The sequence below is a fragment of the Sphaerodactylus townsendi genome, linkage group LG07, assembly GCF_021028975.2.
Source record: "Sphaerodactylus townsendi isolate TG3544 linkage group LG07, MPM_Stown_v2.3, whole genome shotgun sequence".
NCBI classification, from domain to species: domain Eukaryota; kingdom Metazoa; phylum Chordata; class Lepidosauria; order Squamata; family Sphaerodactylidae; genus Sphaerodactylus; species Sphaerodactylus townsendi.
Window position 1 is genome coordinate 15,859,263 of NC_059431.1, and position 24,785 is coordinate 15,884,047.

At 46.9% G+C, this 24,785-nt stretch overlaps 1 protein-coding gene across 1 annotated transcript in view; it reads right to left on the reverse strand.

Moving 5' to 3' along the window:
- Positions 1 to 3,734: 3,734 nt before the first annotated feature.
- The window catches only part of CCDC68 (coiled-coil domain containing 68), a 39,464-nt gene continuing 18,413 nt past the window's right edge, over positions 3,735 to 24,785 (reverse strand). The window contains exons 4-11 of the mRNA XM_048504118.1: positions 24,485 to 24,622; positions 19,006 to 19,131; positions 14,485 to 14,613; positions 11,377 to 11,459; positions 10,830 to 10,935; positions 6,970 to 7,053; positions 4,971 to 5,047; positions 3,735 to 4,321 (exon numbers count right to left, since the gene is read on the reverse strand). Of these exons, the coding sequence (XP_048360075.1) occupies positions 4,273 to 4,321; positions 4,971 to 5,047; positions 6,970 to 7,053; positions 10,830 to 10,935; positions 11,377 to 11,459; positions 14,485 to 14,613; positions 19,006 to 19,131; positions 24,485 to 24,622 (792 nt within the window). The 3' untranslated portion in view covers positions 3,735 to 4,272. The remainder of the gene's footprint in view (positions 4,322 to 4,970; positions 5,048 to 6,969; positions 7,054 to 10,829; positions 10,936 to 11,376; positions 11,460 to 14,484; positions 14,614 to 19,005; positions 19,132 to 24,484; positions 24,623 to 24,785) is intronic.

A 24,785-nucleotide genomic window follows, 5' to 3' on the forward strand; every position in this document is an offset into this window, starting at 1 on the left:
TAACCTCCTACGCCATTGCTGCTCTTAGTCTGCTGATGCTACTTTTACATAGTCTCTTACATAGTCTGCTCTTACATAGTCTGCTGATGCTACTTTAAACTTTTAAGAACCTGGCCCCGTTGGGGGTGGGGGGATTGGCTCTTGGAGCCAGCCCGTTTGCCAGTGTAAGTGGCAAACTGGAAAACACTGGCCTAAAGCTGTATGACTGGGGTACAGATGAGGACAGGTTATGTGCATTTCCAAGGGGTGGAACTGATTTTAATTGGCTTCCACCAGGTTTTCGAGCTGGGAATGCCCTCAGTGCAGGTTTTGGACTTATGACTCCCAAAAGGATGGTGTAAGTCCATTAAGCCCTATGGAGGATTTTCAGGTGACTGGGGAGCAAGGGTGGGATCCAGCAGGTTCTCACAGGTTCCCGAGAGTAGGTTACTAATTATTTGTGTGTGCCGAGAGGGGGTTACTAATTGGTGATTTTGCCACGTGATTTTTACCTTAGTTACGCCCCTCCTCTCAGCAGTAGCACGCAGAACTTGAAGCAGTCTAGCAGGAGGTGCACCGGCGTGCATGGCAGCCTGCGCCTGCATGCATTTGTTTCCCGCCCAAGGACTGGCGCAGCGGCTGCATCCTTGCCACAGCCCCACCCGGGAATGCCCCGCCCCCGTCGTGCCCCGCCCAGCCCCATTGGCGCTACGCCACAGTTTGAATCCCACCACCATGGGAACCTGTTACTAAAAATTTTGGATCCCACCACTGCTGGGGAGTTTCTGGTATTGCTGCCTCCCTAGCTGCTGGAGCCCCTCTAGATTGGGCTGTAAGTGCTGGATTATCTGCAAGTCATGTAGCATGTGTGTTGCCTTAAGGCTATTTGCAATTACTTGCGTATAGATTTCTGCGTTAGGAAGGCCTCCTCGGATCAGCTGCAGCAGATAAACAAGCTTTCCCAGAAATGGTAAGGAAAACGAAGATCAGTGCATGTCATTTTTGAGAGCTTTTAAACGAAATGAAATTGGTTTTAGATTTTAATTCCCCCCCCCCCCGCCAAAGACTCTTAAATGCTTAGACTCTGCTTATAGCGGCCAGATCCAGAACAATCCTGCAGAACCCTTTGAGCCCCCATGTACCATTACAACTCTGACACTGGGCCTTTCCCCACTTTTCCCTCGGCTGCGGTCACTGCGCGCAATTCCCAGTGCGCGGCATCTGTGGCGCGCGCCCGGGCGTCCCCACAACCGTCATCAAAAGGCGCCCTTTGCAAGAGCGCCACGGATGCCTTGCGCTGAGGGGGCGCGACAGCGGCAGCATCGGGGTGGCTGCGCTGTTGCCGCCCCGGTAGTGGGGAGTGTCGGGGGACCACGCGCTACTCTCCTCAAGTAGAGTGGGGCTTAAGGTAAGTGGGGAAAGGCCCACTGGGTTGTGAGAACAGCTGAAATTTTCACCGGCTTGCCCAGTCACTGGCCGGTTCCCCTTTTCCACATTTTCCCCAATAAACAGCTCATAGGCAGGCTTATAAAAGTTTATTGGTGTTTTGCACAGTTCATTGCTTGCAATCTTCGCTTTCTTAGATCTGTATTCTGGTTAGGGATTTAAAAAAAAAAACTTTTTCTGCAGTGAGTTGTTTTTCTTCCGAGAGTTGTTCCAAGTTGGGATCTGGTATACACTGGCCAATTTGGCCTTGATTTAGTTAATTGACGTGGAGACGCATATTTGGCCCAACATGCAAAGGGGACACTGAGCATTTTGGGGCACAACTGGGCAACATTCAGATTTAAACAAAACAATATTTAAAAAGCAAAAAAAAAAACAAGTTTGAAATGAAAACTCATTTTAGAAAGCTCACAAAAAGAGGAAGAAGAGTTGTATTTATACCCTGCCTTTCATGCTTGGAAGGAGACTCAAGGTAGCTTTCAAACTCCTTTCCATTCCTCTCTCTGAAACAGACATTTTGTGAGGTAAATAACGCTGCGAGAGTGCTGAGAAAACTGTGATTGGCCCAAGGACGCCCAGCAGGAATGTAAGAATGGGGACACAAAACCAGTTCACCAGATAAGAGTCAGCTGCTCATGTGGAGGAGGCGGGGAATCAAACCCAGTTCTCCAGGTTAGAGTCCACCTGCTCTCAACCACTACACCATGCTGGTTCTCAGAACTTCATTTGGCATCTAAAAAGCCAGTACTGTGGAGAGGGGGATACTTCTGCCAGCATCCCTAATCAGGATGCTAGTAGAGAGAAGGCCCTCTACCTCATAGCAGTTTCTGAGAGACACAGCTCTTCAGAGAAGACCCTCTAACCCAGATCATAATTGCCCAAACCTTCTTGGATATGGCTTCTAAAATAGTGGGGGCTGCTGTGATCTACCTGCTATCACATAATGATTGGCATACTGTCCTAAGCAAAAGATGCACAATCTATACCAGTGATGGCGAACCTATGGCACGGATGCCAGAGGTGGCACTCGGAGCCCTATCTGTGGGCACGCACAGAGTTCAACATGTGGGGGACAAAAAATCACCCCCCACATACACACATCTAGGCTGGCCTGGGCCACTGAGCACAGCATGCCCGCACCATGGTGAGCAGGGAGGACACAGCTGGCGGGCCTGGTGCCTGTGCTCTGGGTGGCTGCTACCTGAGGGGGGGGGCGCAGAGGAGGCAGAGATGCTAGAAAGGCACAGAGCGGTACATGCAGGACTTACTGGAGGCTAGAGCAGGCTGGCCCCTGCTCGAGCGGGTGGGGTGGAGGAAGAGGGAGCCAATTAGTTTTTTCTAAACTAAAACGTCAGCATACAGGTTAAATTGCCGGGTTGGCACTTTGCGATAAATAACTGGGGTTTGGGTTGCAATTTGGGCACTCGGTCTTAAAAAGGTTCACCATCACTGATCTATACGCTACGAACTTGGATTGGTTTTATGCCACTTTAAACAGACCTGGCTGCCTCCAAAGACTCCTAAAAACAGAGCAAGGCAGAAAGAATTCTTGCTGGGAATTCCCCATGCCACCTACCCACATAAGTTGACCCAACGCCCCACGAGACATTTCTCAGGACGACCTGAAGAACAAAGCCTGACCGCTCAACCAGTTCAAACGTGTAGCACAGCTACGTGTGGAGGTCTCACATCATCCCACCGCAATGTACAAACATGTAGGCATGCCTGCAAGGTCGAATCCCCACTACTGTCTTAGCCAGGTTTCAGAACACAAACTAACCAGGTTTGAGGGACGACCTCCCCATTGCTTGCGTGGCAGATTCCGTTTCTGGAGTTCGTTCTCCCCGTTAATCCGCGTTCCGGCAGGACCTGTTTGCAAGTGGCACAGACCCCATTGACACGGTTCAGAGCTGATTTGAGGGGAGGGATGAGGGTTGAAACCCTGACTCGTTTCCTGCCCTGGAGTGTGATGTGGAATTTGGGCAACCAATCAGCACTGCGATGCGCGCGCAGCCTTTCCTTGGTTTCGTTTCCGCTTTTGCAATCAGCCAGCAGAAGGGGACGCAAACGTTAAACAGTCAAACGTGTAACTTTGAATCATTAATGGATTACACAGGTAACGATTAACTGTTTGCACAGTCAAACGTTAAATTTTACACGTTTTTTTGATCACACCCCTACAATGTACATTTCCGCAGGGGAAAAGGTCCCGCCCCATCAAGGCACGCCTGCCAATCAGGGGAGACTGGCGAAGCGAGCTCGCCTGGTAGTGGGGATTGCTAAGAGTTCTGCAACGGGGTGTGTCTGCTGTGTGCTGGCTGTGGTGGGGAGGGAGAAACTCCGATGAAGAGGACGCGGACGCGGTTTCACAACGAACAGGTTTGGATCTGCGTGCAAATTTCAAGTGGGGATTCGACCCAAGACTGTTATATTCTAGGCTCAAGTTCAGTTTCATTCACCCTTCAAACATTTATCAGTATAACTGGATGCGTCTCCTTGCGTATGGCACAAAGAATTTCCTGGCTGAATCAGTTCTAACAGCAGAAAAATTCTGTCATCAGAGGAGTCAAACACACTTCTATAGCCGTGTGTCTCTAAATAAATAAAAAGCAAAGCCGTTTCCTCCTCCGCCACCGCTTCGTGGCCATCTTCCAAGTCCTCCTTCACATCAAGACTCTGCTTCTTCGATTGGAAAGGCCCTCCTGGGCTACCATCTGTCCTGCCGTAGTCACGAACCAGCATGCTGCGAGGGAAGTGCTTTTCCTATGCAGAATGTTTCAAAACAGAATTGCATAGGAGAGGAATCCTCAACAGGAAGTCGAAGAAGAACAGGATCCCAGGGACGTCTTATTTGCGCAGTCTCGTTATCATGGTGTACGGCGTGGCCACGTCAAGCCTGCAAAAGGAAGAAGGTGAAAAATTGTAAATGTATACTTAGTGCAAACGGATCCTGTGCCTATTTTTTGTCTTGCACATCTGATTTATGGCGACCCCTGGTGGGGTTTTCAAGGCAAGAGATGTTCAGATTGCCTGCCGCTGCCTGGTATTCCTTGGTGGTCTCCCATCCAAATACTAACCAGGACCAACTCTGCTTAGCTTGCAAGATCTGATTAGATTAATTTGGGCTATCTGGGTCAGGTCATACTATGCTTCAAGTCACCGGGGAAGGGATGGAGAGATCTTGGGGTAAGTCCAACCAGCTTCTCCACTAGGGAAAAGGGGAGTAGGTAGCCCCTTTGGTCACCCCAAACAGATGCACTGAGAGTTACAGGATCTGTGCGGGCAAAACCCATGGGCACTGTGGGCTGAACTAAGAAGGACTTACTGGGGTGTTGTGTGGTTTCCGGGCTGTATCTAGCAGCATTTTCTCCTGACGTTTCGCCTGCATCTGTGGCTGGCATCTTCAGAGGATCCTCTGAAGATGCCAGCCACAGATGCAGGCGAAACGTCAGGAGAAAATCCTGCTAGATACAGCCCAGAAACCACACAACACCCCAGTGATTCGGGCCGTGAAAGCCTTTGACAATGCATTAAGAAGGACTTACTTTGCGGAAACTGCTTTGGAAGCTGTTGATTTGGACTGGCTAGACCAGAATTGCACTTTGTCCTTCAGTTCTTCATTCTGGAACAAGGAAACGCACAAGATTGATTTCACTTTGGCATCACAGGATATTAACATTCACTGGGGTGCTGTCTGGTTTCCGGGCTGTGTGGCCGTGTTCTAGCAGCATTCTCTCCTGACGTTTCGCCTGCATCTGTGGCTGGCATCTTCAGAGGATCTGAAGGAATGCTAGAACACGGCCATACAGCCCAGAAACCACACAGCACCCCAGTGATTCCGGCCGTGAAAGCCTTCGACAATATATTAACATTCAGTTCTGGTAATTTGTTTCAGCAATTAGTGATCAACGACTATCACCCCCGGACAGACTACAGATTTTAAGAATCTAGTATTTTCATTTGCCAGAGTTTTATCAGCCTAAGCCAGTTGAAAAATGGCTTCTTTCAGTGGGTGGAGCCAGCTGCGACGAGTCTTGATATACAAATCCATACCCAAGTTAAGAGCAGGAATTCTAACATCAGCCCCTAACACTGTTACACAAAGATCACAGGGAACCAAGCACCATTACTATTTTACATCCGTGTAACCATATTGGTCTGCAATAAAAGAGACCAATAAAACTTTCAGGGTGTAAGCTTTTGAGACTCGGGCAGCTCTATCCAAAAAGGCAACAAAATCCCGCACTGCTGGGAAGCACTCCAGAAGTGGTGCAAGTCCAGGAGCCATTTGTCAGCGTTTCCAGCAGCAAAACGAGGGTGCAAGCCAACGAGCATCAGCTTGAAGTCTTTCATGGCCGGATTCAGCAACTGAGCTGTTTTGGGCTTTCCGGGCTGTATGGCTGTGGTCTGGTAGTCCTACCAGACCATGGCCACACAGCCCAGAAAGCCTACAACAACTTAGCATCAGCTCCTCCCCTGTGATGCAGAAATGCTGGGGTGGCAACCAGTACTGTGTTCCACTGCCAGGAAGGACCACAGATTCACCCCTCCGCTGGACAAGTCTCTGACTATGGGAAATTTGACTCTCAACAACTTATTCCCTGAAAATGTTGGTGTCTGAGATGCTACTGGACTCAAATCTCACTTTGCTATTTTCTTCCACCTCTTTTCATAAACTAATTCTTTCCTTTCCAACTCCATCAATGGCCATATATTTTGGCTATCATGTTTATACTGAATTGCTGGTTTTATATTCCTATGTCACTGTTTTCTTACAATGTTGTTTACCGCCCTGAGCCCTCTGGGGGAGGGCGGTATACAAATTAAATATCATATCATATCCAGTGATGGGATCCAAAAATTTTAGTAACAGGTTCCCATGGTGGTGGGATTCAAACTGTGGCGTAGCGCCAATGGGGCTTGGCGGGGCACGACAGGGGCGTGGGCGGGCATTCTGGGGGCAGGGCATTGCTGGGCGGGGCTGTAGCAAGGACGCAGCCGCTGTGCCGGTCCTTGGGCGGGAAATGAATGCATGCAGGCGCAGGCTGCCACGCACGCCAGTGCACCTCCTGCTAGACTGCTTCAAGTTCTGCGTGCTACTGCTGAGAGGAGGGGTGTAACTAGGCAAAAATCAGGTGGCAAAATCACCAATTAGTAACCCCCTCTTGGCACACACAAATAATTAGTAACCTACTCTCGGGAACCTGTGAGAATCTGCTGGATCCCACCTCTGATCATATCATATATTTTACAGGTGTGGAATACTGCAGCTGGGAGCCAATTTATTAATCCTTATTTATGAGCATTAAACAACAATTTGTGTTAGCATTTTTTAGCATATAGAGGAAAGGCTGTTTTAAAAGCCACATATAAACCGAGAATGAAGTTTAGCTTATCACAAGTGTGTCAATTTATTCTTGCCATTAGAATACGGAATGGAGAAAAATTATTCTCCCAAATAGGATGGGGTGATATGGTAAGTTCAACTTGTCTGAACTTTGTGTGAAGGTATGGCTATGGAGTTCCCTTCCCGTTTTACTTTACCTTTGCCTGTAGAGTCCCAATCTTCTCTTTTAGGGATTCTATGTTTTCATCTTGAAGTCTTAGCTCATTATTCAAGTCTTCAATCTGTAAAAATCAATAGAAAATAATGAAAATCAGTAAAAAAAAAATACCCTGGATGCTGCGTTTGCCATTAAGTGACATCTGACTTATGGCAACGCCGGTGCGGCTCTGAAGGCAAAAGGCGTTCAGAGGTGGTTTGCTATTCCCTGCTCCTGTCACAACTCTGGTATACCTTGGAGATCACCCATCCAAATACTTGTCAAGCTCAACCCTACTCAGCTTCCAAGATCTGATGATGAAGAAGAAGATTTGGATTTATACCCTACCTTTCTCTCCTATAAGGAGACTCAAGGGGGCTTACAAGCTCCTTTCCCTTCCTCTCCCCACAACAGACACCTTGTGAGGTAGGTGGGGCTGAGAGAAATCAGAGAGAATGGTGACTAGCCCAAGGTCGCCCAGCAGGAATGTAGGAGTGCAGAAACACAACTGGTTCACCAGATAAGCCTCTGCCCCTCAGGTGGAGGAGTGGGGAATCAAACCCGGTTCTCCAGATTAGAATCCACCTGCTCTTAACCACTACATGACACTGAGATCAGACCAGCCTGGGCTATCCAGGTCATGGCAATAAAACTGTTTGCTAATAAATAAATCTCCTTCAATTCATAGCTATTCTTTTACAGGAAACTTTTCTGGCAAAGTCTCAAAACCCTTTATGCAAATCAAGTTTATCTTAGACCAGTTAAGCAGCCTCAATATGTAGCCACAGTTTTCCATAAGATACTGATGAATTAAGTTTAAACTTCGGCTCAAAGCACTGAACACCCTACAGAATGAAGAGAAAGAAGGGATCCAGAGGTGGGACCCAGCAGGTTCTCACCAGTTCCCAAGAGAGGGTTACTAATTATTTGTGTGTGCCGAGAGGGGGTTACTAATTGGGTCTGCTTTTCCGTTAGAAATTCCATTAGGTCCAAAAATCATAAAGTCCTGTTGTTTCCTATTTGGCTGGTTAGCGAAGGTAGAAAACGGGATAATTCTCCCTGTTGGGCTGTTTTAAAAACATGTTTTAGAAAGATGGTCAAGTTCCTTGTTTAAGGAAAGTATCCTTCTTTTGATTTCTAGAAACAAAATTAAACATTTGAAAGTATTAAGTATTTGACAGGAAGTCAGTTGGAGGAGAAGTAGCTGTTTCTGTTGCCAGTAGACGATAGGACCTGCTATAATGAGTTTAAATTATGGACAGAAAGATACCAGCTGGAAATTAGGAACTTTTTTTTAACAGTAAGAGTTTTTTTACAGTAACAGAGAAATTATTAATGCCCCACCCCCAGAATGCCAGGCCACGCCCCAGTTGTGCCCTGCCCAGCTCCATTGGTGCTACGCCACTGTTTGAATCCCACCACCATGGGAACCTGTTACTAAAATTTTTGGATCCCACCACTGAAGGGATCCCTCCCCTCCATAGACAGATGAGAAAAGCTGGGGGCGGGAGAAGCAGTTTTGGAAAAAGAATAGGAAAAAAATAGTAATTATATTTTAGAAATGAAAACAGGGACATGTTAGTAACACAGCAATCCTCATCACCATATAGATCTTCTCCAATCCAACCATATTTATACTGAAGTCAGCTGCCGCCCATCTTTCTCCCCAAGGGGGAGCCAAAGAAACCACTGTTTTATTCTGTGAAGTAGGTTAGCCTGAGACTACGGGACTGGACCAAGGTCGCTCGGCAAGCTTTCGTAGAAGAGTGGGAGTTTGTATCTGGGTCTCCAAGATCCTAGTCTGGGACATCTTTTTGCAAATCCTTCTTCCATCTCTTTTCATAAACTAATTCTTTCCTTTCCAACTCCATCAATGGCCGTGTATTTTGGCTATCAACCTGTGAGAATTGGTAGGTTTTTCTAACAATCAGCTCAGTTGTGTTTTATTGACTATGCTGTTGCTTTGGAGAGCCAGCATGTAGTGGTTAAGAACAGGAGGGCTCTAATCTAAAGAACAAGGTTTGATTTTCCACTCGTCCACATGAGCGCTGGACTCTTGTCTGGTGAACTGGATTTGCTTCCCTACTCCTACAATCCTGCTGACCGGCCTTGGGCTAGTCACAGCTCTCTCTGAACTCTCTCAGCCCTACCTACCTCACAAGGTGTGATTTGACGAGCTGCAAGCTGCGAGTAGCAGAGAGCTGGACTAGATGGACTCTGGTCTGATCCAGCTGGCTTGTTCTTATGTTCTTATGTTCTTGACAATCTAACCACTACACCAAGTTGGTGGAATAATAAGAGGAGGAGGAGTTGGTTTTTATACCGCACTTTTCGCTACCTCTCGGGAGTCTCAAAGTGGCTTACAGTCACCTTCCTTTCCTCTCCCCACAACAGACACCTTGTGAGATAGGTGTGGCTGAGAGAGTTCTGAGAGAACTGTGCGGAGAAGTGGATATCCACATTAAAGTTCGCTGCTCGTGTGGAGGGGCAGGGGATCAAACCCAGCTCTCCAGATAAGATTCCACTGCTTTTAATCACTACACCCATGCCATCTCTCACTGTCACAAGCTCCACACAGTGTGCCGCATTTGTTTTGCACAGTAAATCTGCTTCAATTTAACAGCCAAGGCGGTGTTTGTTCATTTGATTAAAAGAGGTACCAGACAAAACATAATGGTGCTACCCTACATTACTGGCTGTTCCATAATATGCCTCTGCAGATGCAGCGTGTCAGATGGCACCCTGAATATGGCACGGTGCCTCAGTTCATGCATTTATACAGATATACATTACAGACAGGATGAACCCGTTCCTCAAGCATTCAGAGATGTGACCTCTTGAGACCCTAAAGAGGTTGAGCTGAGCTGAAGAAGAGCAGCGTGAGTAACTTACAGTGCATTTCCAAAAGGGCAGTGACGTAGCAGGGACAGGTATTCTCCCCCGCCCCGCCCCCCACTCCATTAGGGACATTTTCTAGTACAGGGGTGCCCATGGACACACCTGTGCACATCACCATCTTTGCTGGTGTCCAACAAGTGTTTTAGAAGAGTTTTAGAAGAAGATATGAATTCATACCCCGTTTTTCTCAACCATGGTCTCAAAGTGGCCTATAAACTCCTTTCCTTCTCCCCACAACAGACACCTTGTGAGGTAGGTAGAGCGGAGAGAGTTCTGAGAGAACTGTGACTAGCCCCAGGTCACCTAGCAGGATTCATGTGTAGGAGTGGGGAAATAAACTGGTTCACCAGATTAGGACCTGCTGTTCATGTGGTGAGGAATCGAACCTGGTTCTCCAGATTAGAATCCACTGCTCTAAACCATTACATGCTGGTGGATACAAAGTAGGCGGGGCCTTTACCCAGCAAAGCTTCTGATTGGCCACTGGAGATCTGATTGGATGTACAGATTTATAAAAATGTGGCTTTGTCAGCAGCTGCCACCACAGCACAAGGCTCCTCTCTGTGTGACTGAATGAAAGACGGGGCAGCCATTTTGTAGCTGGCTGCACATCCTGTGGAGGCCATTCTATGGCAGCCATTTTGTGGCTGTGTTCACCATACTACCTCAGAATTTTAAAGGTGCCCCATGCTCATAAAGGCCAGGGATCACTGTTCTAATAAACAGAGAAAATGGAAGAAAAATCCTTATTAAACCCTTATTGCAGTGGTTCTCAGCCTTCCTAATGCCGCGACCCTTTAATACAGTTCCTCATGTTGTGGTGACCCCCCAACCCTAACATTTATCCATTTTACAGATAGAGAACACTGATGCACAGAGTCTTAGGCGACCCCTGTGAAAGGCGACCCCCAAAGGGGTCCCGACCCCCAGGCTGAGAACCACTGCCTTATTGGATACGTTTACCTGATGAATCAAAGCGTGTAAGTTTTGATGCTGAGAATGTATTACGTTCTCCAGATGACTAATTTGTTCCTGAAGAGTGGAGATTTCTGTCTGAACTACGACGCAGCTGTTAAGAAAAGAAGGAAGGAAAGCATTATGGGACAAGAATCTAACTTGCCCTAAATAATCTGCTTACATATTACACATAAACTTACCCCTTCTTAATTGCCAAGAGTACAATTATCCAGTAGGTTCCCCTAAATTGACCAGCTACCCTAGACAACTCTTTGATTGTCCTTGATAAAATAGCATTAATTATGCTATCCAGTGGTGGGATTCAGCAGGTTTGGACCACTTTGGCAGAACCGGTTGTTAAAATGGTGCTTGTAAACAATCAGTTGTTAAATTATTTGAATTCCCACCACCGGAACTGGTTGTTAAATTATTTGAATCCCACCACTGATGCTATCCCATAAAATAAAATGTTCAGTAGCATACAGATTGCCTCGCCCTTTCCCATTTAAAAGCAGACAAATTCCCCACAACTGAACACAAAAGTTGTGCAAACCTGTTAGTGTCTTCTGCTTTCGACATCATTTGTTGCAGCTTCCCTTTTAATAACCGTTGCTTTTCTTTCAGCGTCTTCTTTTCCTAGGAAACAGCAAACGGATCATTGCTCTCGCTTGGGGAAGGACTTTTTTTGATACAAGGGTTTCAGGATTTCTCAAACAGGGCAACCAGAGAACAGAGGGACGCAACTACTTTAACTGCCTTAACCATAGAATCATACAGTTGGAAGAGACCACAGGGACCATCCAGTCCAACCCTCTGCCATGCAGGAATACACAGTCAAGCACTCTCAACAGAGGGCTATCCAGACTTGCAGGATATGGTGAGTCGGCAGCTGCAATGGGAAAGGGGGAATGATCCCATTCTGCAAGCTGAACTCTGGCCCCTTCCGCACACACACTTTCAATCCACTTTCACAATTGTTTGCAAGTGGATCTTGCTATTTCGCACAGTAAAATCCAGCTGCATTGAAAGTGGATTGAAAGTGCATTATTCTGCGTGTGCGGAAGGGGCCTCTGTTCACAGTACTTTAGATTCTGCCCTATGCATGCGAAGCCAGGGACAAGACATTTGGAAACAAACTTCCACATCCATCTGCAACTTGCTGGATCTGGGCTAATATGTTCAATAATATTATCTGCTGTTCCCTGTGAGAGACGTGTACCATTGGAGCACTCCAGAAGAGTTCGGTAAAAGAACCTATCAAATCTTTTCATCGCCTTGGATGAGAGCGAAGAGAAATGAAGGGAGTAGGTGTTAACCAAGAAAAGCAGTCACATGTTGGTTGTTGTTTCTTCTTCTTCTTCTTCTTCTTCTTCTTCTTCTTCTTCTTCTTCTTCTTCTTCTTCTTCTTCTTCTTCTTCTTCTTCTTCTTCTTCTTCTTCTTCTTCTTCTTCTTCTTCTTCTTCTTCTTCTTCTCCTTGCTGCCAAGTCATGGGTAACTTATAGTGACCCCTAGTGGAGTTTTCAAGGAAAGAGGTGTTGGGAGCTGGTTGACCATTGCCTGTCTCCATGGCTCCTTCCGCACACGCAAAATAATGCGTTTTCAAACCACTTTCACAACTATTTGCAAGTGGATTTTGCCATTCCGCACAGCATCAAAGAGCACTGACAGCAGTTTGAAAGTGCATTATTCTGCATGTGCGGAATGAGCCCATGTCACGACCCTGGTATTCCTTGGAGGTTTCCCATCCAAATACTTGCAGGCAGCCCAAACCATGGCCCGAGAGGGCCAGAGATAGCACCACTACTCCACTGCCCCACCACCTCCAGAGGGCTTGCCGGCAGCAATGAGAGGCATAATATATTCTTAAAAACCCCACAGCCACTGAAAAGCCCTCCGTAAGGCTAAATGGACTTATGCCACTCGAAAGGATGGCGTTAAGTCAGGAGCTGCTTTGGATTCCAGTTGGAAAGAAAAATGGTGAATAAGTATCTAAATAAATAATAGAAGAAGAAGAGTTTGGATTTATATCCCCCCTTTCTCTCCTGCAGGAGACTCAAAGGGGCTTACAATCTCCTTGCCCTTTCCCCCTCACAACAAACACCCTGTGAGGTAGGTGGGGCTGAGAGAGCTCCGAGAAGCTGTGACTAGCCCAAGGTCACCCAGCTGGCGTGTGTGGGAGTGCACAAGCTAATCTGAATTCCCCAGATAAGCCTCCACAGCTCAGGCGGCAGAGCGGAGAATCAAACCCGGTTCCTCCAGACTAGATACACGAGCTCTTAACAACTACTTTACCTTTTATGAATTATTGGATGTGCCTATGATTTTATTGCTGCAGAACTATCTGTAAACACAAGTACCAAATTTGATAAAGGAATCCAGGGGATGAAGTAATAGTCCCTCTCACTGTGGTAGGGAACTGCATGGAAGTCCCCAACCTCTGTGAGCTGCCTGCAGAGCTCCCCCTGCTGGTGATGGCCCAAACTGCATGGCACCAATACAGTGTCTGCGGGGCCACGTGGCTTACAGGCAACTTTGGGATCATGAAGCGTTTTTAAATAAAAATAAAAAGCTACATAAAAGCAAGAGCAAACTGAGCCAAGAGCACAGCAGAGTCTTTTGATCCCGTCACGTAAAAAGCCTTCTCAATTGGGCTCTTTGACTGAGCCTCTCTTAATGGAATGTGATCCTACTTCCTTCCACGTTACAACAGAACAGATGGCGAGGCTCTGGTTTTAAGTAATGCGTTCGCTGCGATAAACTTGCTGCTAATGACTATTTACTATAAAAGGAGGTGGTGTTTGTTCACAGCAAGCACTTGTGAATGAGGCGAGAGCACTGGAAGGGTTTTGGGGAGGAAAAGAAAAAGGGGGGAAAGTTTATCAGAGTACTGGAATGATGACAAACAGGAATTTAAAGAATAGGTCTTTGTAAGTGAGCGGTACCAAAGCTGTCACCAATTGGCTTCTTCTCACTGCATTTCACTGCACTCTCACTGCATTTCAGCCAATAACATGCTCAGAATTGTTTTTTAAGATTCTCTATTTACATCTGAGATCCAGGGGCTGATGGGAGTTGTAGTCCATGAACATCTGAAGCGCCAGAGTTGTACATCCCTGATCTAGTGGTTACGAGTGGCAGGCTCTAAACTGGAGAACCGGGTTCGATTCCCCGCTCTGCCATATAAAGCCTGCTGGGTGATCTTGGCCTCGTCCAGTGATGGCGAACCTATGGCACGGGTGCCAGAGGTGGCACTCAGAGCCCTTTCTGTGGGCACACATGCACAGAGATCATCATGTGGGGGTGGGATGGAAAATCACACACACACCCCCACACACACACATCTAGGCTAGCCTGGGCACGATCCTTTACCTGGGAGTAAGCTCGGTTGCTGGCAATGGGGCTTGCTTCTGAGTAAACCCTCCTAGGGTCGTGATTCACCCATTGGAAAAGTTGCACAGTTGCTTCATCAAATTTACTCAGAAACGTGCACCTTGGAGCCAACCATTTTTTCTAAACCAAAACCTCAGTATTCAGGTTAAATTGGCGTATTGGCACTTTGTGATAAATAAGTGGGTTTTGGGTTGCAATTTGGGCACTCGGTCTCGAAAAGGTTCGCCATCACTGGCCTAGTCTGTTGAAGGCAGACCAGGCCAGACTTACCTCTCCCATTCTCTGGACTCGCTTCTCCAGCTCCTCAATCTGGTTGTACTTTCCTTGAAGTGCTATATTCATTCGACTGAGGTTGTCCATATTTTGATTTAACGTCTCTTCGTGCTCCAACTTTCGTGCCTGAAAAGGACAGGAGGCAGGTAGAAAGCATGAAAGGAGAGACAACCCTCAGAGGGGGCTACAAATAAAACTTGTGATACTGCAGCAATACGGTCTTATTCTGTCTGCTCAGGGCAAGTAGCAAACGTACCTGAGCCACGCCTCAGGCAGTAAGAAAAGCTGCACTCTAGAGTCCAGCCTGGAGCTATCTATGGTCGATTCTACACTTGGGTTATCGACCTAAGTTCGAGCTGCGTTCAACCTAAGTGCTCCGCACAACCACTGGGATCGACGTGGTTTTGTACCAGCTTCGCCCCGTGTAATGGTCAAATTTCCGACTCCAGTTGGGAACTACTACTTTTTCAGGGAACCACGCTTGCTCAGCTCGATTCCAGTAAAGTGCGGAATCACTGGTGCCAGGAGTCCCCCATTCAGCCAATCACAGCTGAGTGTTTCGGGCATGCGTACAGCTGGCCAATCAAAAAACGCTACCTTCGTCCCTCCATTCCTGTGGCAGTTTTTTTTATAACATGTGTGGGGATAGACGGAACATGGCCGTAGAACAGTAGCCAATCGGAACGGAGCGGTGAAGAAGCACAGGATGATTCCGCCCTCCAAGCTGGGATCAAGCTGGTTGCAGTGGGGAACAACAATGGCTTCGACCTAAGTCAGTACCCTTCTCAGGGAACTGGGTCGAACCTATTTTACTCGTGTGCGGAATCGCCCTATATGAGCAGGAAGACACGAGCAGGAAGAGAGTGGCCTCCGCTTAGCTGCACTTGCTAGAACTCGAATGGAAACCTTCATGTCTTTCCTGGTGCTACTGAGTGTATACACATCATCACGAAACGCTTAGTGTGAATTATGCAGGCGTGCAACATTGAGTAGTTTCTTGGGTGGTCTTTCTTTTCTAAATAAAATACATTGTTCTCTTCTCCTCTGGTTTATCCTCGGAACAACCCCGTGAGGTAGGTTGGGCTGAGAATGTGTGATAAGTCCGAGGTCATCCAGCAAGCTTGCATTCAATGGCATAGCTAGGGGGCGTGGGGGAGGGGCTGCAGCTTCGCGCACCACTTTCTCAGGGGTGCATTGCAGCCTTCCTGTCTGCAGTTTAAAGCAGGATCCGGGTGAGCTAAGGTCAGCATCAAATGGACCCATGCCACTCCTGAGCTGCACATGGAGATCAGAGATGAAGAGTTTGGGGGGAAGCTGTGGGTGGTGCCCAGGGTGAACCCCTGGCGCTGGGTGAATATTAAAAGCATATGGCATAAGCAGAAGCTCTACTCCCCAAAATACCTGAAAGCCTAAGGTCCTGGCCTTGGGTTAATATAGCACTGAATTAGACCATCTGTCCATCACAATAGTGGTTCTCCAAGGTCTCAGACAGAGGCCTTTTACTTCACCTATTACCTGACCCTTTGAACTGCAGATGTCAGGAACTAAACCTGGGACCTTCTCCATGCAAAACGGAGGTTCTTCCATGTCAGGAACTAAACCTGGGACCTTCTCCATGCAAAACGTAGTGGTTAAGAGCAGGTGCATTCTAATCTGGAGGAACTGGGTTTGATTCCCTGCTCTGCCACCTGAGCTGTGGAGACTTATCTGGGGAATTCAGATTAGCCTGTACACTCCCACACACGCCAGCTGGGTGACCTTGGGCTAGTCACAGCTTCTCGGAGCTCTCTCAGCCCCAACTACCTCACAGGGTGTTTGTTGTGAGGGGGGAAGGGCAAGGAGATTGCCGGCCCCTTTGAGTCTCCTACAGGAGAGAAAGGGAGGATATAAATCCAAACTCTTCTTCTTCTAAGTCACAGCCCACTCCCCTGTGGTGACCTCACACAGTCCTAGTGTAGCTTCACAAGCACACTCTACTTTAGAGAAGTGACGTTGCGTCGTTCAAAACAATGCTTGATTAGCTGCAGCCAATCTGATGCTGTTTCTGATTAGCTACAGCCAATCTCACAAGAGATCTGGAGCAAAGAGACCAGGAAACAAGTCTCTACAAATATCCTCAGCCGTGATCTACGGTTTATCCGCAAACTTTTCCCTCATGGTAACAGAGAAGGCAGCCTAGGCTGCTGCTGGGTTCCACTGGGCCCCAACAAAGGGTTCCCTTGTCTCCTCCCATGTAGGCCCCAGCACTGATGGGCACAAAAGTTAGCCAATCAGGAAGCTATCTCTGACCTCCACATCTTTTGAGTAAATTGTGAACAAACCGATGGTGGCGAACCTTTGGAACTCCAGATGCTATGGACTACAATTCCCATGGCCAATTGGCCATGCTGGCAGGAGCTGATGGGAATTGTAGTCCAAAACATCTGGAGTGCCAAAGGTTCGCCACCATGGCGATAGGATGTATCATTAAAGGCTTTCACAGCCAGAATCCGTATGGTGTACTGCAGGGGTCCCCAAACTACGGCCCGGGGGCCAAATGTGGCCCCCTGAAGGCATTTATCCGGCCCGCCAGGCATGGCGGCGATGGCTCCATTCATGTGCAGTGGGGGCTCGAGGGAGAGGAGGAACTGGCCCCAACGGCTGTTGATTGCAGTTACATGATGGCACCCCCAAATCTCCATGAATTTTCTGACCCAGAGTTGGAAACCTTACATGTGGCAACGCCTGCTCCGCCCTTCCCTCTCAGCTACTCCATGTGTTGCTCTCAGGCTTTCTGTTCCGCCTCACTCCCATTGGCATCAGCCAGGCTGGCGAATCGCTCGCTGGCTGCTAGGGAGGAAAGAACCCAGGAAGATACCTGATCCAGGGTTAGATGGAATGCTTCATTGGGTAAGTTCTGCTTTTTTTTTTTTTTTACAGGGGAAGGTATTCCACAGCCTCCCCAACAATATTTGGAGCCCACCCTGTACTTGACATATTTGGTCACTGTTCTAAAAATAGACCATGACAGAAAGGCTGAAAGGTGAAATCAAACATTTTACAATCATTTGTGCATAGGAATTTGTTCATAGTTTTTTTTAGTCCGGCCCTCCAACAGTCTGAGGGACAGTGAACTGGCCCCCTGTTTAAAAAGTTTGGGGACCCCTGGTGTAGTGGTTAAGAGCAGGTGAACTCTAATCTGGAGAGCCATATCTGCTTTCCCCACTCCTTCAAATGAGCTGAAAGCTCCTATCTGGTGAACTAGATTTGTTGCCCCACTCCTCCACATGAAGCTGTTAGGTTACCTTGGGCTAGTCACAGTTCTCTCAGAACTCTCTACCCCACCTACCTCACAAGATGTCTGTTGCGAGGAGAGGAAGGGAAAAGGAGTTTGTAAGCCACATTGAGCCTCCTTACTGGCGAAAAAAAGCAGGGTATAAATCCAAACTCTTACTCTTCTTCTTCGTCAACTGGCTGTTGTAGGTTTTCCAGGCTGCATGGACATGATCTGGTAGTTTTTGCTCCTAACATTTGGCCGGCGTCTTTGACTGGCATCTTCAGAGGCATGTGTAAAGCTACTAGACCCCTGTACTAGACTATGGCCACAAAAACCGATAGGATGTTTTTGGTGTTAAAAAGAAGCGCCAAACATACATTATTTATCAGGTTCATTAGAAAAAGGGAACTTTTAAGGATCCCTTTAGCATGGAAGTTGCCAATCCTGTTGAGTCTGTGGCCACTATTTCAGAGATTTAAGTACATGAATGAATTCAGTTTTGCCTACTGGTTACAGGAATGTGTTGTTTTCCGGGTTTTTTCACACACACACACACACACATATATATACATACATATGTACACACACACACATATACATATATATACACACATATACACACACACACACACACACACATATATACACACATACATACATACATACATACATACCTCACAGAAAATTAAAAAAACAGAAAATGACACGTTCCCATAATCAGCAGACAAAACTGAATTCGTTCACGTACTTAAATCACTGAAAAGTCAGTCAGTCACCAATGCCAGCTGAGGAAACGTCTGTGGGCACCAGTTAGCAAATGGTTGGCAGCACAGAGAATCACCAAAATGGCAGTAAATAATGGGAAAAAAGAACTGTTTCCGCTGGAAACACTGCATTTTTCCATGCTGTGCAGACAAAAAAAAAGCCAGAATGGTTCTTTTTAAAACATTTGCAAAACGTTTTAAATGGCCTGTGCAGAAAGGGCCTCTGAAAGACCAAGGGTCTGACTCAGGGCAAGGCAGTGCCGTGTGTTCAATCAGCAATCCATCTGAAAAGCGTACATGTTTTCCTTGGCTACCAGAGCAGAGCGCAAGGGAGGAATCATGTCACAGCAGAAAATCCCCTCACTTGCTTGTTTGCATGAGGCACGTTTCATTTACTTCATTTACACCTTACCAGTGTGTGACCGGTTCAAGAATTAGAACCTGGGTCTTAGCACAGCTTTCAAACTACACACTATACCTGGCTGGCTATGCCATTACCTTCATTCTACGTATAACTTCTTCATGCCTTTTCTTAAAATCTTCATAGCGCCGATTGTAGTCATCTTGGATTATACATGAAGCACTTTTCACAGACTCTATTCCAGCTGCTCTTGAGGCCTCCAGCTGGAAAGGAAAACATCACCATTGCTTCTGACAACACTTCAAGGCCTTTTCTGCACAAGTGATTTACCTCACATCCAGCCCAATAAGGCCATGCTTTTTCTGTGGACTTCCACATATTTTCCCCCAGAAACGTTTCAAACTACCTCTTTCTTCAGAGTTTTAATGAACGCTTTCACCGTGATATTTTCCCCAAAAACATTAAGAACATAAGAACATAAGAACTAGCCTGCTGGATCAGACCAGAGTCCATCTAGTCCAGCACTCTGCTACTCGCAGTGGCCCACCAGATGCCTTTGGGAGCTCACATGCAGGAGGTGAAAGCAATGGCCTTCTGCTGCTGCTGCTCCTGAGCACCTGGTCTGCTAAGGCATTTGCAATCTCAGATCAAGGAGGATCAAGATTGGTAGCCATAGATCCACTTCTCCTCCATAAATCTGTCCAAGCCCCTTTTAAAGCAATCCAGGTTAGTGGCCATCACCACCTCCTGTGGCAGCATATTCCAAACACCAGTCACACGTTGCGTGAAGAAGTGTTTCCTTTTATTAGTCCTAATTCTCCCCCCCAGCATTTTCAATGAATGCCCCCTGGTTCTAGTATTGTGAGTAAGAGAGAAAAATTTCTCTCTGTCAACATTATTGAGTTAGTTTCCCTTACCTTAACAATTCGATTTTTCTTTCCCGCCAAAACGTCTGGCCGTTATCTACACCCCCTGTGCAGTCACCCAACCTCTCCTTTGGCTCCTGGTCCTCCATTTTTTCTCACCCCCATCTCGCTCCTTTAACCCCTTTCCTTTTAATTGCATTCTCCTTTTTAAAATATATATATTATCAAATTAGTGAAGTACTGCATTTTCACTAGAGCACATTGTGGAAAAAGCAAAAAGAAAATTATGGGGCAAAGGGGACATGTCCACTGCTTAAAGAATGATTTCGCAACTGAAAATAACTTCAATATGGGAAAAAGGCCTAAATCACGTCTCTGCTACTAAAATGGTTTCAAGGTAGCCGTGTTGGCTTGCAGTAGAAGAGCATCTAGGCCAATGGTGGCGAACCTTTGGCACTCCAGATGTTATGGACTACAATTCCCATCAGCCCCTGCCAGGGGCTGTAGTCCATAACATCTGGAGTGCCAAAGGTTCGCCACCACTGATCTAGGCTTACACGCTGTAATGTGCTACCTGAAGCACAGGTGAAGGGATCCTTTGCTGGGATTCCTTCACAAAAACATTTTTATCATAGCTCCCTGTCAATGGCGAATTCATTATTGCATGTTTTCTCTCATTGTTCCAAACACACTGTTGCTAGGGAAGAATGCCTTGCGGAATGGCTTTTAAAATATTCAGCAACTTCTGACACCCACAAATCAAGACTATTCATAGTGGCATCTGCAAAGCCTGCACTGTTCATGAGGGTGAATTTTCCACGGCTGTTTTTTTTAATTCTGAAATGTCCTTCTTGGCTTATGGGATGTGAAGCTTGAATAGCATCAAAGATAAAGCGGAAGATCAAGATCTGGCTGATTACCTACTGCAGGGTGTTCCCCACCTTGCCCCGCTCTGGAGCAAAAAGTCACACCAGAAGTGCTCTTGCTTTCCCTGTGGAAAGCGAGAAGCACGCGCAGTGCAAGGGGAAGCACGTCAGGACAGATTTCTGGCCCCGACACATTTCCGGTCCCACTGCACGCCAGAGTGCCGGCGAGTAATTGGCCTCTCAGTCCAGCTTTTGAGAGTCAAAGTTTATTCTCTGGAAATCTTTTGGTCTCTAAGGCAGTACCGGACTCAAATCTTGCTCTTCCCTCTGCCATAATATTCTTTCTCAAGCCTAATTTCATGAGTCACAGTGCTTGGATTGGGTCTGGGTCTGACAGATACCGCTAGATGAGTGTTCCCTAGCTCGCTCAATTTGCATTCTTGTGTGTATGCAAGAAAACAGTTCAATATTCATTCTGTTAAGCAGAGCTTCCATCTGACATGTTGAAAGGTTACTATTACAGTTACGCACAACCCCACTCCCTGACATTTTTATGACTGCTTCCTGCAACAGACATTTTGCAGTTGCACTCACCAAACTGTATCAGATATCCAAAGGTGCCCATAGCCTACAAAAGGTCGGGGACCACCTGATTTAGTCCAATGGATCATATAAACCAGACACAAGCAGATTTAATCTGTTCAGGACTTTCATTGTCAAAACGGGTGCAATAGATTTCTAGCAATCCCCTCTTTGAGCAGCAGTGAGCGTAGATGGTTAAGAGCTTGTGTATCTAATCTGGAGGAACCGGGTTTGATTCTCAGCTCTGCCGCCTGAGCTGTGGAGGTTTATCTGGGGAATTCAGATTGGCCTGTACACTCCCACACACGCCAGCTGGGTGACCTTGGGCTAGTCACAGCTTCTCGGAGCTCTCTCAGCCCCACCTACCTCACAGGGTGTTTGTTGTGAGGGGGGAAGGGCAAGGAGATTGTAAGCCCCTTTGAGTCTCCTACAGGAGAGAAAGGGGGATATAAATCCAAACTCCTCCTCCTCCTCCTCCTCTTCTTCCTCTTCTTCTTCTTTTTGTTCTGCAGATCCCACTGTTCCTGACTGTGTCCTCCATCTTTCTTGGGCTGAGTGGAGTGTCCTGGTGCTCAAGAGCTAGGACTAAGAACAGCCCCTCAAAAAAGCGTACCCCAAAAAAAGAGAGCCCTGAATATGTTTTAAGTTAAACATCAGATTTTCCCAGTTAGCAAAGCGTCAAGATTCCCACATAGCATTCAGAAGGCCCGTTTTAGCAGTAATATTACACTATTACCACTAGATGGCAGCAATGAAGACCTTGTCTCACCCGCCGCCCCCCCCCCCCCGCCGCAGCCCCCCGCGCAACACACAAAATGCAAAGAGCTGATTGTCACTCTTGAAAAATAATTTGACTGGAAATGTGCTAGGGAGACATTTTAAGTTGCAATATGTCAGGATTAAACACTGAAATGTGCATCATTTACTTATTAGCCAGCTCCAGCCATCTGTGCCAACAGTTGTAGAGGTTAATTGGGAGTCTGGGCGGGATGGAGGATCATCCTTGGGAGAGAGGGGGAAAGAATGGCCATGTAGAATTTGGGGGGGGGGAGGGGTGTGTGGCTTGCCTTGAACATTTTTCCTCGTACTTACCTGCACCCTATGGCAGAGACTCCCCTCCCAAAATATACTGGCCGTATGTCTTCGACGGGGTGGGGGAGGGGGGGAATGAGGTGTTTTTGGAATTATTTCTGGCAGCTGCATAGTAATTAGGTGCAGTTGACAGCTTTGGGTTGGAAAATTCGTAGAGCAGTGGTGGCGAACCTTTGGCACTCCAAATGTTATGGACTACAATTCCCATCAACCCCTGCCAGCATGGCAACCCCAATTGGCCATGCTGGCAGGGGCTGATGGGAATTGTAGTCCATAATATCTGGAGTGCCAAAGGTTCGCCACCACGGCTGTAGAGGTTTGGGAAGGGGAGTGACCTCAACAGAGTATAATGCCATGGAGTCCACATTCCAAAGCCACAATTTTCTCCAGGGCAGCAGCATATCTGGGGAGAGGGGGCCAACTAGTTATATTTCCAGCAGAGCTCCAGTCATTACCTAGAGGTCGGCAAACCTACATTTAGATGTCCTCATACGCCTTTCTCCTTGCAAATTAACAGGGACTTTAATAAGATCTGTGGCAAATACATTGCAAGCCTGATTGTGTGCTTACAAAGGCCCAGGACTCTACTCTACATGGATACATGTGGCAAACATGTCTGGAAGTAGTAAGTGATTTAACACAGAGGGTGCTCCACAAGGTCAACTCAAGAGAGCCAGCGTGGTTTAGTGGTTACAAGCAGGTGGATTCTAATCTGGAGAACCGGGTTTGATTCCCCACTCCTCCACCTGAGATACTTATCTAGTGAACCAGATCTGTTTCTGCACTCCTACATCCCTGCTGGGTGACCTTGGGCTAGTCACAGTTCTTTGGATCTCTTTCAGTCCCACCTACTTCACAAGATGTCTGTTTTGGAGAGAGGAAGGGAAATGAGCTTGTAAGCCACCTTGAGTCTCCTTACAGGAGAGAAAGGTGAGGTATAAATACAAACTCTTCTTCTTCTCAAGCAAAGCAAACCACAGATAACTTTCCTGGTTCAGGCTTCAGTATATAGTTGGCAGCAGATTTGTTTGTGGGGGCGGGGAGGGACACACACACACTATTCTTGGATAATACACTTGCAGGCATGTAGGGGTACCAACCACGGGCTGGCCACCAGCAGGAGTCTAGGGAGAAGGTATGGGGTCGCCACCAGTGATGGTGTGACATCGCTTCTGGGGGAAACTGAGAAGTGGCATCACACCTTTCTAGAAGTCGCTGGACACTTTATGGTTATACCACCTGTTGGTTATCCACTCAATATGGCCCACCCGGTTTCAACCAGAGCTCGGGACTTCTCCATCACAGATCCCCAAAGAGATGAGAGGAACCCCCAATATGAGATCTTTGGGAGATGCTGCATGGCTTCCTTACTTGCCAGAACTTTTGAGAAGTTATATTTTAAGGGTAAGGAAGACATTTGTTCAATGTATTGTCGAAGGCTTTCACGGCCAGATCACTGGGGTGCTGTGTGGTTTCTGGGCTGTATGGCCATGTTCTAGCTGATCCTCCGAAGATGCCAGCCACAGATGCAGGAGAAACTTCAGGAGAGAATGCTGCTAGAACACGGCCATACAGCCCGGAAACCGCACAGCATCCCACCAAAGACATTTGTGTCTGTGTGTTTTAATAAAGTAAGTAAGTGATAAATACAGTTTTTAAAAATGGAAGTTGGGAACTAGTAAGCCTCTAGCTTAATTGGTTGCAGAGAATTACTGACATAAAAAAAATTAAAATCTGGGAACTAGTACATTGTGGCAGCGTCATATTTCTAATTACAAGCTTGACCAGAGTATGGATCAACAGATCCATAAAATGGCTATGAACAGATGGGAGTGAGATTTCTCTACAAACTTGATGAATGGCTTCTCTGAATCTGGAAATTGGACCATCATCCGACAGCCATGATCCAGGTCCATTTATTCTTTATTGACCATCTAATGTTGCAATTATTTGTAAGATATTTACGATGCAAATTGTATTATCTCTTGTTAACCATCCAGAGACCAGCTTTAGTCCAGAAAGGTGGAGTAAAAATATTATAAACAAACAGATAGTCTACTCTGACTAGCAGAGGCTTGCCACGTTCTCAGACAGAGGCGTTTCACATCATCTACAACTTGATCCTTTTAACTGAAGATGCTGGAATTTGAACCTGGAACCTTCTGAGCCAGAGCCCCTCCCCAAGATACACTCCGGGAAACTAGACGCACCTTGATCTGCAGCCATTCGTTTTCTTTGTTCATCCGTGACAACTGCTGTTCCACCTCTTCCACCTGCTCCACTATCTTCATACAGCTGGAAGCCAAGCTCTCTTGGTCAGAGTTCAATCCAGGTTCTTGAAGACGTGGCTAAGAAGAATCAACATCAAGCGTGAGTAGACTTTTCCCATTCCATTGGGTTACTGTTTGGTGGCTTCTCTCTGTCCTGCATTTTCCTCTATTAATTTTGAAAGTGGCACATGCAAATTTGATTCAGTTGCCAGCAGGCAGGGTAGGAATTACAGGTGCATCC